This window comes from Manis javanica, chromosome 17, assembly GCF_040802235.1.
Source record: "Manis javanica isolate MJ-LG chromosome 17, MJ_LKY, whole genome shotgun sequence".
NCBI lineage: Eukaryota > Metazoa > Chordata > Mammalia > Pholidota > Manidae > Manis > Manis javanica.
Window position 1 is genome coordinate 21,340,593 of NC_133172.1, and position 15,866 is coordinate 21,356,458.

General features: G+C 41.2%; 1 protein-coding gene across 3 annotated transcripts in view; it reads left to right on the forward strand.

Moving 5' to 3' along the window:
* RHPN2 (rhophilin Rho GTPase binding protein 2) overlaps positions 1–15,866 on the forward strand; it is a 62,542-nt gene that overhangs the window by 33,522 nt on the left and 13,154 nt on the right. For all 3 annotated transcript variants that reach the window (XM_037021564.2, XM_073225908.1, XM_037021563.2), the window contains 3 exons: positions 11,643–11,720; positions 12,134–12,258; positions 13,830–13,996. In XM_037021564.2, the coding sequence (XP_036877459.2) occupies positions 11,643–11,720; positions 12,134–12,258; positions 13,830–13,996 (370 nt within the window). The remainder of the gene's footprint in view (positions 1–11,642; positions 11,721–12,133; positions 12,259–13,829; positions 13,997–15,866) is intronic.

Here is a 15,866-nt window from a genome sequence, read left to right on the forward strand (position 1 = left end):
CAAAATCCTCTTTGACTTCCATGAGGTTAACATACAGTTTCTCTTTTAACTTCTTATTTTAAGTGTAGTTTCTCTCCTGATTTTAGGAACATTTTTGTCACTGTCACAGTAGAAGTTGACAACAGCATGCCACTCTGAAAAGGCTGCAGTTGTCATCCTTGAGCATCTGATGGTAGTCCTTAACACTGCTCTCAGAGATGTCATTGGAGAAGTTCTAGATGAACTTTGTCCTCCCGATCATCCTCACCATAATTAATGTTACCAATAACTTAATTGAAAATCTATGTCAGCATCATAAAATGAAAGAAGTTGGATAAAAATGACCAGATTAAAAAACAGAAGGAGCTTTCTGCATATCCTTGGACCCAGCAAGACGTCTTCTCAGGATGTATTCTAGGGAACTAATCAGAGGGGTGCACAAGGAGACTGTCATGGTGTTTACCTTTAAGTGCACAATCTTACAGATGACTTAAATGTCTAACAAGAGGGGGTTAAGAATATCATAGAATGTAGTAGGAGTTCAGTTTACTTGTTGAATAAATGAATTGTGCTTTCATTACAATGGAGGCTCATATAACCATTAAGTCATGTTATAGATATTTTGTGGCATATGAAAATGTTTGATACATTGATAATTAAAAAAAAAAGAAGCACCACAAAGTCATATATTCATTCAATACAATCCCATTTTTGTAACTTGAGTGTATCTAAGTGTGCATGTGGATGTGCATTAAACATGTAAAAAGCAGGAGGGCCTCTAATGGGGAAGTGTGAAAGGAATGTACTCGCAGACACTTGAGAAAACATATTTGAACAATCGCACTCGTCAACTTTCTCTTTTTGAGAGCCAGCACTTATGACAGACGTTGTAGAAGAACCCAATCTCTATACCCCCTTATAACTGGCCTGATTTTTTTCCTGTAATACTTGCCATCTTCTAATATACGATCTAACTTATTTATTTGTTGTGCTTGTTACTTATTGTCTGTGCCCCCTTTCAAGAAATAAGCTCTGACGGGAAAGATCGTTTTATTCACTGATGTAGCCCAAGTGCTGGGCACAGTGCCTGGCACATGGCAGGTGTTAATATGTGTCATATGACTGAATGAAGTCACAGAGTGGTCATCAAACTGTACTGTGCACCTGGTTCAGGGGCTCTCTGGGGTGCTTCATCTGTAAAAATGTCCAGAACTGCTCTCACAAAGGTTCCCATCCCAGACTCTGAGGGTAGCATCCTCCTAACAGTCCCCAGACACAGATGTCCTTTGCCAGGAAGACTCTGTGCCCAGGTACTGAGGGTAGCCCGTAGGATGACGGTCTGAGAGCCTGATTATCTGTGCCATTTGCCAAAATTCATTAACGTACAGTCACTTACGTGGTCACGTAACTATGTTGCAAAGACACTTTAAAATAAAATAACTTCAACTTTCCTTTTTCTAAATTTTTTATTTTGTTATCATTAATCTACAATTACATGAAGAACATTATGTTTACTAGGCTTTCCTCTTCACCAAGTCCCCTCCACAAACCACATTACAGTCACTGTCCATCAGTGTAGTAAGATGTTGTAGAATCACTACTTCTCTTCTCTGTGTTGCACAGCCCTCCCTGTGCCACCCCTCACATTATACATGCTAACCATAATACCCCCTTTCTTCTTGCCTGCCCTTATCTCTCCCTACCCTCCCATCCTCGCCGGTCCCTTTCCCTGTGGTAGCTGTTAGTCCTTTCTTGGGTTATGTGATTCTACTGCTGTTTTGTTCCTTCAGTTTTTCTTTGTTCTTGTACTCCACATATGAGTGAAATCATTTGGTATTTGTCTTCTCCGCTTGGCTTATTTCACTGAACATAATACCCTCTAGCTCCATCCATGTTGTTGCAAATGGTAGGATTTGTTTTCTTCTTATGGCTGAATAATGTTCCATTGTGTATATGTACCACATCTTCTTTATCTATTCATCTACTGATGGACACTTAGGTTGCTTCCATTTCTTGACTATTGTAAATAGTGGTGCGATAAACATAGGGGTGCATCTGTCTTTTTCAAACTGGGCTGCTGCATTCTTAGGGTAAATTCCTAGAAGTGGAATTCCTGGGTCAAATGGTAAGTCTATTTTGAGCATTTTGAGGAACCTCCATACTGCTTTCCACAATGGTTGAACTAATTTACATTCCCACCAGTAGTGTAGGGGAGGGGTCCCCTTTCTCCACAACCTTGCCAACATTTGTTGTTCTTTGTCTTTTGGATGGTAGCCATCCTTACTGATGTGAGGTGATACCTCATTGTGGTTTTAATTTGCATTTCTCTGATAACCTGCAATGTGGAGCATCTTTTCATGTGTCTGTTGGCCATCTGAATTTCTTCTTTGGAGAACTGTCTGTTCAGCTCCTCTGCCCATTTTTTAATTGGATTATTTGCTTTTTGTTTGTTGAGGTGCATGAGCTCTTTATATATTTTGGATGTCAAGCCTTTATCGAATCTATCATTTATGAATATATTCTCCCATACTGTAGGGTACCTTTTTGTTCTATTGATGGTGTCCTATGCTGTACAGAAGCTTTTCAGCTTGATATAGACCCACTTGTTCATTTTTGCTTTTGTTTTCCTTGCCAGGGCAGATACGTTCATGAAGTAGTTGCTCATGTTTATGTCCAAGAGATTTTTGCCTATGATTTTTTCTAAGAGTTTTATGGTTTCATGACTTACATTCAGGTCTTTGATCCATTTCGAATTTACTTTCGTGTATGGGGTTAGACAGTGATCCAGTTTCATTCTCTTACATGTAGCTGTCCGGTTTTGCCAGCACCATCTGTTGAAGAGGCTGTCATTTCCCCATTGTATGTCCATGTCTCCTTTATCATATATTAATTGACCATATATGTTTGGGTTAATGTTTGGAGTCTCTAATCTGTTCCACTGGTCTGTGGCTCTGTTCTTGTGCCATTATCAAATTGTCTTGATTACTGTGGCTTTGTAGTAGAGCTTGAAGGTGGGGAGCGAGATCCCCCCCACTTTATTCTTCTTTCTCAGCTTTGGCTGTTTGGGGGTCTTTGGTGTTTCCATATGAATTTTTGAACTATTTGTTTCTTTTTTCTCTATTTATTCTTCTTTCTCAGCTTTGGCTATTCGGGGTCTTTGGTATTTCCGTATGAATTTTTGAACTATTTCTTCCAGTTCGTTGAAGAATGTTGTTGGTAATTTGATAGGGATTGCATCAAATCTGTATATTGCTTTGGGCAGGATGGCCATTCTGATGATATTAATTCTTCCTAGCCAAGAGCATGGGATGAGATTCCATTTGTTAGTGTCCTCTTTAATGTCTCTTAAGAGTGTCTTACAGTTTTCATGGTATAGGTGTTTCAGTTCTTTGATTAGGTTTATTCGTAGATATTTTATTCTTTTTGATTTTTTTTTTTTTTTGAGAGGGCATCTCTCATATTTATTGATCAAATGGTTGTTAACAACAATAAAATTCAGTATAGGGGGGTCAATGCTCAATGTACAATCATTAATCCATCTCAAGCCTAATTCTCGTCAGTCTCCAATCTTCTGAAGCATAACGAACAAGTTCTTACATGGTGAATGAATTCTTACATAGTGAATAAATTCTTACATGGTGAACAGTACAAGGGCATTCATCACAGAAACTTTCGGTTTTGATCACACATTATGACCTATAAACAATCAGGTCAAATATGAATATTCATTTGATTTTTGTACTTGATTTATATGTTGATCCCACATTTCTCCCTTTATTATTATTATTATTTTTATTTTTAATAAAATGCTGAAGTGGTAGGTAGATGCAAGATAAAGGTAGAAAACATAGTTTAGTGCTGTAAGAGGGCAAATGTAGATGATCAGATGATCAGGTGTGTGCCTATGGACTAAGTATTAATCCAGGCTAGACAAGGGCAGCAAAACATCCACGGATGCAGAAGATTTCTCTCAAAGCAGGGGGGGTGAGGTTCTGAGCCTCACCTCTGTTGATCCCCAAATTCTCACCTGATGGCCCCCCTGCGACTGTGCCTGTCTTAGGTTGTTCCTCCTTTGAGGAATCTTACCTGTCTCTGGCTAACCAGTCATCTTCCGGGGCCATACAGGGAAATGTAAAGTTGGTAAGTGAGAGAGAAGCCATATTGTTTGAAAAGGGTAGCTTTGTACTTCTTTGCAGATTTATGCCCTGTAGCTTCTATGCCCAGCACTTGTCTCGAGGTATCTTTACCACCTGGAGGAATTATGATACTCGGTAAATTCGATATGAGGCACGAATTCTATTTAAGGGTTGTAATTAGGAAGGAAGAAGAAAAGCTATAGAGGTAGCATATGGAAGGAAACATGGGAGGATTGATTATTTCTTTGACATATCTTCTTTTAGAGTACCTTAAGTATGTATAGGTTTTAAACTACTAACTAATTTGCACACACATATTAACATAATAGGAATACGGTGACATGAACAAAGCAAATCTATAATTACCATCCATCTCCAGTGAAGCCAAGAAAACCATTTAGGCACCCTAGGCATTTGTGAAAATTTATCTATGATATGATGGATATTGTCCAACTGTACTTGAACCATCAGACAAATTAAAGCAGCCCATTTCTGGGATCTGTTCACATCCCATATGTTCTTTTAACCGTAGATAGTCTACAGTCATGAGATTTTGGAGTGCTACAACTTGCACCCCTCCCAACTCCTGGTTGAGTTCCAACAGTACAGATCCGGTCAAATTCGTTGTCTCACTGTATGCACATGCCAGCCTAGACATCTCCTTCCTCATTCCTATGGCAAGTCCAGGAGATGGTGGGCTGGATGCAGCCACAACCGCAGCATCGTCCGGATCCCTGTGGAGGCTTTTTGATGATCATCCCCCGGCACAAGTCCTCCAGAGAGTGCTGATGCTGGAAGCTCCTCCTCATATTGTATCTTAGTTCATTTTCTGGGTATCCAAGCTAGGCCTTGATCTTCTGCATAGAAACAAACAGACCCTTTGCCCACACTTTGACATGCCCTCTATACCACTGTGCAGAACTCATTGGAGGTCAGCACACAGTAACTGCTTTTTTTTTTTTTTTATTTTATTAAGAGAAAGGAATATTATCAGAAAAGAGTACCTCCATAGCTGATCCTCTGACACCCTTTAAGTGATCAACATTAAGGATATTTAAAGCATGCATTGATCTTTGATTTACCAATAGTTTTATCCTATCAAGGAGTAATCCCCCTTTTCTTTCTTTCTTTCTTTTTTTTTTTTTTTAATTTTTAATCTACACTTACATGAAGAATACTAGGTTTACTATGCTCTCCCCTATATCAGGTCCCCCCTAACAACCACATTACGGTTACTGTCCATCAGCTTAGCAAAATGTTGTAGAGTCACTACTTGTCCTCTCTGTGTTGTGCAGCCCACCCTCCCCTTTCTCCCTCCCCACCATGCATGCTAATCTTAATATCCCCCTTCTTCTTTCCCCCCCCTTATCCCTCCCTGCCCACCCATCCTCCCCAGTTCCTTTCCCTTTGGTACTTGTTAGTCCATTTTTGGGTTCTGTAATTCCACTGCTGTTTTGTTCCTTCAGTTTTTCCTTTGTTCCTATACTCCTCAGATGAGTGAAATCATTTGGTATTTCTCTTTCTCCGCATGGCTTATTTCACTGAGCATAATACTCTCCAGCTCCATCCATGTTGCTGCAAATGGTTGGATTTTTCCACTTCTTATGGCTGAGTAGTATTCCATTGTGTATATGTACCACATCTTCTTTATCCATTCATCTACCGATGGACATTTAGGTTGCTTCCAATTCTTGGCTATTGTAAATAGTGCTGCTATAAACATAGGGGTGCATCTGTCTTTCTCAAACTTGATTGCTGCGTTCTTAGGGTAAATTCCTAGGAGTGGAATTCCTGGGTCAAATGGTAGGTCTGTTTTGAGCATTTTGATGCACCTCCATACTGCTTTCCACAATGGTTGAACTAATTTACATTCCCACCAGCAGTGTAGGAGGGTTCCCCTTTCTCCACAGCCTTGCCAACATTTGTTGTTGTCTGTCTTTTGGATGGCAGCTATCCTTACTGGTGTGAGGTGATACCTCATTGTAGTTTTAATTTGCATTTCTCTGATAATTAGCGATGTGGAGCATCTTTTCATGTGTCTGTTGGCCATCTGTATTTCTTTTTTAGAGAACTGTCTGTTCAGTTCCTCTGCCCATTTTTCAATTGGGTTATTTGTTTTTTGTTTGTTGAGGCATGTGGGCTCTTTATATATTCTGGACGTCAAGCCTTTATCGGATCTGTCATTTTCAAATATATTCTCCCATACTGTAGGGTTCCTTTTTGTTCTATTGATGGTGTCTTTCGCTGTACAGAAGCTTTTCAGCTTAATGTAGTCCCACTTGCTCATTTTTGCTGTTGTTTTCCTTGCCCGGGGAGATATGTTCAAGAAGAGGTCACTCATGTTTATGTCTAAGAGGTTTTTGCCTATGTTTTTTTCCAAGAGTTTAATGGTTTCATGACTTACATTCAGGTCTTTGATCCATTTTGAGTTTACCTTTGTATATGGGGTTAGACAATGGTCCAGTTTCATTCTCCTACATGTAGCTGTCCAGTTTTGCCAGCACCATCTGTTGAAGAGACTGTCATTTTGCCATTGTATGTCCATGGCTCCTTTATCAAATATTAATTGACCATATATGCTTGGGTTAATTTCTGGAGTCTCTAATCTGTTCCACTGGTCTGTGGCTCTGTTCTTGTGCCAGTACCAAATTGTCTTGATTACTATGGCTTTGTAGTAGAGCTTGAAGTTGGGGAGTGAGATCCCCCCTACTTTATTCTTCTTTTTCAGGATTGCTTTGGCTATTCGGGGTCTTTGGTGTTTCCATATGAATTTTTGAATTATTTGTTCCAATTCATTGAAGAATGTTGCTGGTAATTTGAGAGGGATTGCATCAAATCTGTATATTGCTTTGGGCAGGATGGCCATTTTGATGATATTAATTCTTCCTAGCCATGAGCATGGGATGAGTTTCCATTTATTAGTGTCCCCTTTAATTTCTCTTACGAGTGACTTGTAGTTTTCAGAGTATAAGTCTTTCACTTCTTTGGTTAGGTTTATTCCTAGGTATTTTATTCTTTTAATGCAATGGTGAATGGAATTGTTTTCCTGATTTCTCTTTCTATTGATTCATTGTTAGTGTATAGGAAAGCTACAGATTTCTGTGTGTTAATTTTGTATCCTTCAACTTTGCTGAATTCTGATATCAGTTCTAGTAGTTTTGGAGTGGAGTCTTTAGGGTTTTTTATATACAGTATCATATCATCTGCAAATAGTGACAGTTTAACTTCTTCTTTACCAATCTGGATTCCTTGTATTTCTTTCTTTTGTCTAATTGCCACGGCTAGGACCTCCAGTACTATGTTAAATAACAGTGGGGAGAGTGGGCATCCCTGTCTGGTTCCCAATCTCAGAGGAAATGCTTTCAGCTTCTCGCTGTTCAGTATAATGCTGGCTGTGGGTTTATCACATATGGCCTTTATTATGTTAAGGTGCTTGCCCTCTATTCCCATTTTGCTAAGAGTTTTTATCATGAATGGATGCTGAATTTTGTCAAATGCTTTTTCAGCATCTATGGAGATGATCATGTGATTTTTGTCCTTCTTTTTATTGATGTGGTGGATGATGTTGATGGATTTTCAAATGTTGTACCATCCTTGCATCCCTGGGATGAATCCCACTTGGTCATGGTGTATGATCCTTTTGATATATTTTTGAATTCGGTTTACTAATATTCTATTGAGTATTTTTGCATCTATGTTCATCAGGGATATTGGTCTGTAATTTTCTTTTTTGTGGGGTCTTTGCCTTGTTTTGGTATTACGGTTATGTTGGCTTCATAGAATGAGTTTGGGAGTATTCCCTCCTCTTCTATTTTTTGGAAAACTCTAAGGAGAATGGGTATTATGTCTTCTCTGTATGTCTGATAAAATTCCGAGGTAAATCCGTCTGGCCTGGAGGTTTTGTTCTTGGGTAGTTTTTTTTATTACCACTTCAATTTCTTTGCTCGTAATTGGTTTGTTTAACTTTTGTGTTTCTACCTTGGCCAGTCTTGGAAGGTTGTATTTTTCTAGGAAATTGTCCATTTCTTCTGGGTTTTCCAGCTTGTTAGCACATAGGTTTTCATAGTAGTCTTTAATAATTCTTTGTGTTTCTGTGGAGTCTGTCGTGATTTTTCCATTCTCATTTCTGATTCTGTTGATGTGTGTTGATTCTCTTTTTCTCTTAATAAGTTTGGCTAGAGGCTTATCTATTTTGTTTATTTTCTCAAAGAACCAGCTCCTGGTTTCATTGATTTTTTTCTATTGTTTTATTCTTCTCAATTTTATTTATTTCTTCTCTGATCTTTATTATGTCCCTCCTTCTGCTGAATTTAAGCCTCATTTGTTCTTCTTTTTCCAATTTCGATAATTGTGACGTTAGACTATTCATTTGGGATTGTTCTTCCTTTAAGTATGCCTGGATTGCTATATACTTTCCTCTTAAGACTGCTTTCACTGTGTCCCACAGAAGTTGGGGCTTTGTGTTGTTGTCGTTTGTTTCCATATATTCCTTGATCTCTATTTTAATTTGTTCATTGATGATTGGATTATTTAGGAGCATGTTGTTAAGCCTCCATGTGTTTGTGAGCCTTTTTGTTTTCTTTGTACAATTTATTTCTAGTTTTATACCTTTGTGGTTTGAAAAGTTGGTTGGTAGAATTTCAACCTTTTGGAATTTACTGAGGCTCTTTTTGTGGCCTAGTATGTGGTCTTTTCTGGAGAATGTTCTATGTGCACTTGAGAAGAGTGTGTATCCTGTTGCTTTTGGATGTAGAGTTCTATAGATGTCTGTTAGGTCCATCTGTTCTAGTGTGTTGTTCATTGCCTCAGTGTCCTTACCTATTTTCTGTCCCATGGATCTATCCTTTGGAGTGAGTGGCGTGTTGAAGTCTCCTAAAATGAATGCATTGCATTCTATTTCCTCCTTTAATTCTGTTAGTATTTGTTTCACATATGCTGATGCTCCTGTGTTGGGTGCATATATATTTAAAATGGTTATATCCTCTTGTTGGACTGAGCCCTTTATCATTATGTAATGTCCTTCTTTATCTCTTGTTACTTTCTTTGTTTTGAAGTCTATTTTGTCTGATACTAGTACTGCAACACCTGCTTTTTTCTCCCTGTTGTTTGCATGAAATATCTTTTCCCATCCCTTGACTTTTAGTCTGTGCATGTCTTTGGGTTTGAGGTGAGTTTCTTGTAAGCAGCATATAGATGGGTCTTGCTTTTTTATCCATTCTATTACTCTGTGTCTTTTGATTGGTATATTCAGTCCATTTACATTTAGGGTGACTATTGAAAGATATGTACTTATTGCCATTTCAGGCTTTAGATTTGTGGTTACCAGAGGTTCAAGGTTAGCTTCTTTAGTATCTTACTGTCTAACCTAACTCGCTTATTGAGCTGTTATAAACACTGTCTTGTGATTCTTTATTTCTCTCCATTCTTATTCCTCCTCCTCCATTCTTTATATGTTGGTTGTTTTATTCTGTGCTCTTTTGTGTTCCCTTTAACTGCTTTTGTGGGTAGTTAATTTTATTTTTTGCCTTTAGTTAGTATTTGGTTGGTCTGCTTTCTTTGCTGTGATTTTATTTTCTCTGGTGACATCTATTTTGCCTTAGGAGTGCTCCCTATTCTAGAATAGTCCCTCTAAGATACACTGTAGAGGTGGCTTGTGGGAGGCAAATGCCCTCAACTTTTGCTTGTCTGGGAATTGTTTAATCCCTCCTTCATATTTAAATGATAATCGTGCTGGATACAGTATTCTTGGTTCAAGGCCCTTCTGTTTCATTGCATTAAATATATCATGCCATTCTCTTCTGGCCTATAAGGTTTCTGTTGAGATGTCTGATGACAGCCTGATGGGTTTTCCTTTGTAGGTGACCTTTTTCCTTTCTCTAGCTGCCTTTAAAACTCTGTCCTTGTCCTTGATCTTTGCTCTTTTAATTATTATGTGTTTTGGTGTTGTCCTTCTTGGGTCCCTTCTGTTGGGAGTTCTGCATACTTCTGTGGTCTGATTATTTCCTCCCCCAGTTTGGGCAAGTTTTCAGCAATTATTTCTTCAAAGACACTTTCTATCCCTTTTTCTCTCTCTTCTTCTTCTGGTACCCATATAATGCAGATATTGTTCCTGTTGGATTGGTCACACGGTTCTCTTAATATTGTTTCATTCTTGGTGATCCTTTTATCTCTGCATCAGCTTCTGTACATTCCTGTTCTCTGGTTTCTATTCCATCAATGGCCTCTTGCATCTTATCCATTCTGCTTATAAATCCTTCCAGAGATTGTTTCATTTCTGTAATCTCCCTCCGATGTCATCACTTAGCTCTTGTATATTTCTCTGCAGCTCCATCAGCATGGTTATGACCTGTATTTTTAATTCTTTTTCAGGAAGACTGGTTAGGTCTATCTCCTTCTCAGGGGTTGACTCAGTGATTTTGGTCTGTATCAAATTCTTCTGCGTTTTCATGGCGATAGAGATAGTTTGCGGAGCTGATGTGTGTTGACGGCTGGGAGAACGTCCCTTCTTGCTGGTTTGGGGCCTTCCTCTCCTGGGAGAACAGCGACCTCTAGGGGCTTGTGCTGGGTCGCTGCGTGCAGACAGGGCTTCTGATTCTTGCCCGGCCGCTATGGAGTTAAGCTCTGCAGTTGTTGTGGAGTTTAGCTCCGCCATTGCTGTGGGAGTAGCCTGCCTCAGGCTGCTGCTCCACTATGGCAGAGCTGGGTTGGAGGGGAAACGGCTAGGAGGCTCTTTATCTCTGTGAGGGGTCTCCAAGCTGTGCTGCTGCCCAGGGGGTTAGGGCACCCAGAGTTCCCCGGGATTCCCAGCAGCTGGGCTAAGTGTCCCGGGACGCTTCTGTCCAGCTGTGGGGTCACTGTTCCTTTAGGACTTTCAAAAAGCACTCGCTTTTCTTTGTCCCAGGGGCGCCAGCTGCGGGATCTGCTCACAGGTCTTACTGTCCTGTTGCCCTAATTTCCAGCACCCCATGCACGCACTGTGTCTGCTCTCTGGTGTGGATGGCTGGGGCTGGGTGTTCAGCAGTCTTGGTCTCCCTCTCCCTCCCTGCTCTGACTCCTCTCCTCCCGCCAGGAGCTGGGGTGAGGGGCCTCGGGTCCCGCCGGGCCACGGCTTGTATCTTACCCCCTTCGAGAGGCGCCGGGTTCTCACATGTGTGGATGTAGTCCGGCTGTTGTCCTGTGTCTTCTGTTCTTTCTTTTAGGAATAGTTGTATTTGTTGTATTTTCAAAAATATAAATGGTTTTGGGAGGAGATTTCCACTGCTCTACTCACACCACCATCTTGGCTCTGCCCCCCACACCCCCCAACTTTCCTTTTTACTAAAGCAACAAATGCAAAGTTGTAAAATACACATAAACCAGATTAAGAAATAAATCCCGTCACTGAGGAAATCACTGTACTGCACAATCATCCATACATTTTATGTATTGTATGTGTATTTTTGTGGGGAGGCACCTGAGACATTAGTGTTTTACCTATTTATGGTTTTGAGTCGCATCTTACAATATCTTACCTCATTTCTCTTACAGGACTTCATCTTGGAACATTACAGTGAAGACAGCTACCTATATGAAGATGAAATCGCGGATCTTACGGATCTGAGACAAGTATGTTTTTCTGTGCGGCAGGGAGGGGAGGATGGCTGCTAGAGTTTGTTGAGTTGCCAAATTATCCCATGATTGCCTTGAGATCTTATAAAATCGTCGGGGGCTGGGGGGGTCATAGAGAGTCACCACTGTGTGCTGTGTGCCACACCTGCTCTGTGCAAGCCACGGTGGCTACATCATCTATTCAACTTGTGCATAAGAAGAGCATAGAAGGGGACACATGCCCACTGACATGATTTAGGATTGGATTCTGGACTCCTGGGTTCATCCCTGCATTTTCCACCCCTCCTGGAGTTTTCAGTATGAGCAGTGGGGCTTGAGCTCCATGAAAATAGTGAGTGAGAACATCTTTAGAAAGGGGACCCCTGCTGCATCCTCAAAATTCACCTCCTTGGTGTTTCCCTTCCTTTCAGGCCTGTCGGACGCCCAGCCGGGATGAGGCTGGTGTTGAACTACTGCTGAGTTACTTCATCCAGCTGGGCTTTGTGGAAAGCCGGTTCTTCCCTCCCACCCGACAGATGGGGATCATGTTCACATGGTAGGTGTCTGTGGCCTGGCCTGGGGCTTTCCCACCTCAGCCACAACCTCGGAGCCGCATGGTGATGCTCCTCTGCACTGAGCCCCTCTTGCTAATTGTCCCCTTTAGCCCAGGAGAGCCCAGAGACGTGTAGAGAAACCAGTGTTTATTTGTAAGGGAACCCAAGGGGGAAGGCTTCAATAGACCATGGCTTCTTGCTTCTCAGAACAAGTGAGCCGAGGAGAAGAGGCATTTTTTTTTTGGTGCTTGTTTTATTGTTGGGAAAACACTGGGGCTCTTGAGTAGAAATAGCAAGGAGCAAGAGTCTTGTCCATGATGGGATGGGGGTGGGAATCAGGTTTTGTCCGAGTGACCTGGGCAGCAAACAGATAGATCAGATTTTAAAACCTGAGGCAGAACGTTTATCTTTTCCAGACTTGGTATTTCCAAAGATGAATGTTCTTTAAATCCTTTGGAGATACTGCATCTCTTCTGAGCATTCATTCTTAGGAGTGTAGAGAAAGGAGAAAATAAATCTAAAAGCCAAGGTCTGTATTCTGCACTCGGTTTCACTATAGCTGGTGGCTACTGATGCTTTCCTTTTGAGAGGCCAGGCAGATGGCTTTTCCTGAAGATGTTTTAGCTGCTTCCACGTGGGTGAGACTGCTAAAGGTGATTTCTCCTTAGTGTTGAAATAAGAAGAAGCTCCGTTTACCTCCTGGTTGATGTGTGAATTTTAAAACAAATCCTGAATTTTTTAGACTTCAGGAAGAATTATGAAGGGTTAGTAATTGATTCCATTTAGGAGAAGTCTTATATCTTTTTAATATACTTTATTTTTAGAGCAGTTTTAGGTTCACAGCAAAACTCAGGGATTTCCCACATATCCCCTGCCCACACACATGCGTAGCCTCCCTCATTATCAATATCCCCCACCAGAGTGGGACATTTGTTACAACTGATGAGCCTCTAAGTACATTATCACCCAAAGTCCACAGCATATGTTAGGGCTCACTCTTGGTGTTGTACACTCTGTGGGTTTTAACAAATGTCTAATGACATGGATCCACATTGTAGTATCACACAATAGCTTTGCTGCCCTAAAAGTCCTGTGTGTTCCACCTGTTTATCCCTTTCCCTTCCCCCAACCCTAGCAACCACTGATTCTTTTCTGTCTCCGTAGTTTTGCCTTTTCCAGAATATCGTATAATTAGAATCATACAGTATGTAACCTTCTCAGATTGACTTCCTTCACTTAGTAATACACACTTAAGTTTCCTCCATGTCTTTTCATGGCTTGATAGCTCATTGCTTTTAGCTCTGCATAATATTCTACTGTGTGTATATATCACAGTTTGTTTACTTGTTCAACTGTGAAGGGACTTCTTGGTTGAGAAGCTGTATTTCTGAGTGTGCTTGTGGGTATCTCATTCAAAATGAGCAGGCCCATCATCTTGCTTGAAAAGGAAAGTCTCATTGCATGTGCATCTGTGAATTTTTTTTTCCAGAAATACATTCTGTCCATTTTCATCCCAAAATGGCATTAGCTAGCCATGTAATCCATATTCTTAACACACATTTCTTTTAAATAGGTATGACTCCCTCACTGGGGTTCCAGTTAGCCAACAGAACGTGCTGCTGGAGAAGGCCAGTGTTCTGTTTAATATCGGAGCCCTCTACACACAGATCGGGACCCGGTGCAATCGACAGACGGAAGCTGGCCTGGAGAATGCAGTGGATGCCTTTCAGAGAGCTGCAGGTACGCCTCCTCAAGGACTGCTGGGACGAGTCCTGGCCCCACCAGCTGGCAGGGGTACCCCGGCTGGAGAGGGTCTGTGGGTCCTCCCCAGGCCCACACTTGGCCTCGTGGGCCCAGCTGCCGTCACTGGTTATCTTTCCCCAAGGGAACTGCTTACTGGCTCAAACTCTGACGTCTCAGTCTGCGTATGGCTCATGTACACAATGAATCCTGTGGTTAGCAATTAATGCCTTACAAATGAGTGGTCTGCAGATGGCAGTGAATGAAGTGTTCCTTGGAACACTGTTGAAGAGAATAAATTTTCCCAAACAGTGAAAAAGTAGGCTTTTTTTTCCCCCTTTAATCTGGCATGCTTCAATAGTGCATATTACTATCCATGCCTTCATGCTGTGTGCATTCTGCAAAGCCCACACACCTGTGGTTGCTCTTCACCCTCTGTTAAGTGCCGTGTAGAACCAGCCTATAGAGGACCGGGCATCGCCCTGCTGGGTGCAGTGGGTGGACCTAGCTCATGGGTGTTCAAGGGTACTGTGTAGTGCCCCTCCAGTAGGGCCTGTGTCCTGGAGACCCGGCACAGGGCACGGTGGAAAAAGCATGGACAGTGCAGCATACCACATGATCCCCCAAACTGGCTTACAGCACGTTTCCTCCTGTGCCAGCCCGCCTCACTGTGCTTTGGGGTGTAACCCCTGGCAGAGAATATTTTTGGGCATCACACTTTGTTTTGCCAGGCAATAAAGAGCCGTAGCTTTGCTGTTTGGGCTAATCATGGAATTGTTTCTATTAAAATGATTGATCCCTCAGGATGAAACGACATGCTTAGATTCAGTGTGGGAATTCATTTCTTTCACTGCAAATCTTTCTGGGCTCCTCTTTCTTCCTGGGGAGTCTTAAGCAGGTATTCCTGGTAACCTGTCTCTAAGACTACAGAGATTCGGTGATGCGAAGCTTGACAACAGAGTGGAAGCAAACCCAGAGGAGAGCACACAGCCTGCAGCTGTTGCCACCATTTTGCAGGGCAGTTTATGCTTTGCTTTTGCAATAAAACCAGAGGAACCAGTCAGATGGGATTCATGTCAAGGATTTTATTTCCCCTCCAGGTTGATTGTCAGTTAATGTTGTGACAGTTAATTTTCTAACATGCTTTTTTTAAAAAAGTCACCTAAGGTCTATAGCATGAAAATTTCCACTGGAGTGGCTGAATTGATTTTTCCTGGGTCCTGGGGAAAAGCCCGGAATTTCTGAATGACCCTGGTATTAAGTGTGAGTGTATCTCCCTAAAGCCCTTTAGTTATTCTGCCTGCTTTCTGCTTTCTCTGCCATCCTTCCTTGTCATGGAAGGAATTTCTCATAGTTGTCCCAGATGAGACAGCAATGACCAAGGAGCAGGCAGGTTTCCTTGCTTGATACAGATGTAAATGTTTTGGAAGAGAATCTTGTTTGTTTGTTTTTTTAATTGTGGTAAAATACACACAACAAAGTTACCATTTTAACCATTTTTAAGTTCACTGACATTACATATGTCCACGTCTTCTATAGCTATCCATCTCTAAAACTTTTTCATCATCCCAAACTGAAACTCTGTACCCATTATACCTATTGAAAAAGAACTATCCATTCCCTCTTCCCCCCAGGCCCTGGCAAATACCTTTCTAATCTCTGTCACTATGAATTTGACTATTCCAGGTACCTTATCTCATAGAATTATACAGTGACTGACTTATTTCACTTAGCATAATGTCGTCATCCATGCTGTAACATGTGTCAGAATTTCCTTCCTTTTTAAGGCTGAAAATATTCTGTTGTATGGCTATACCGCATTTTGTTTATGCATTTTTCCATTGACAGACATTTGAGTTGTTTCCACCTT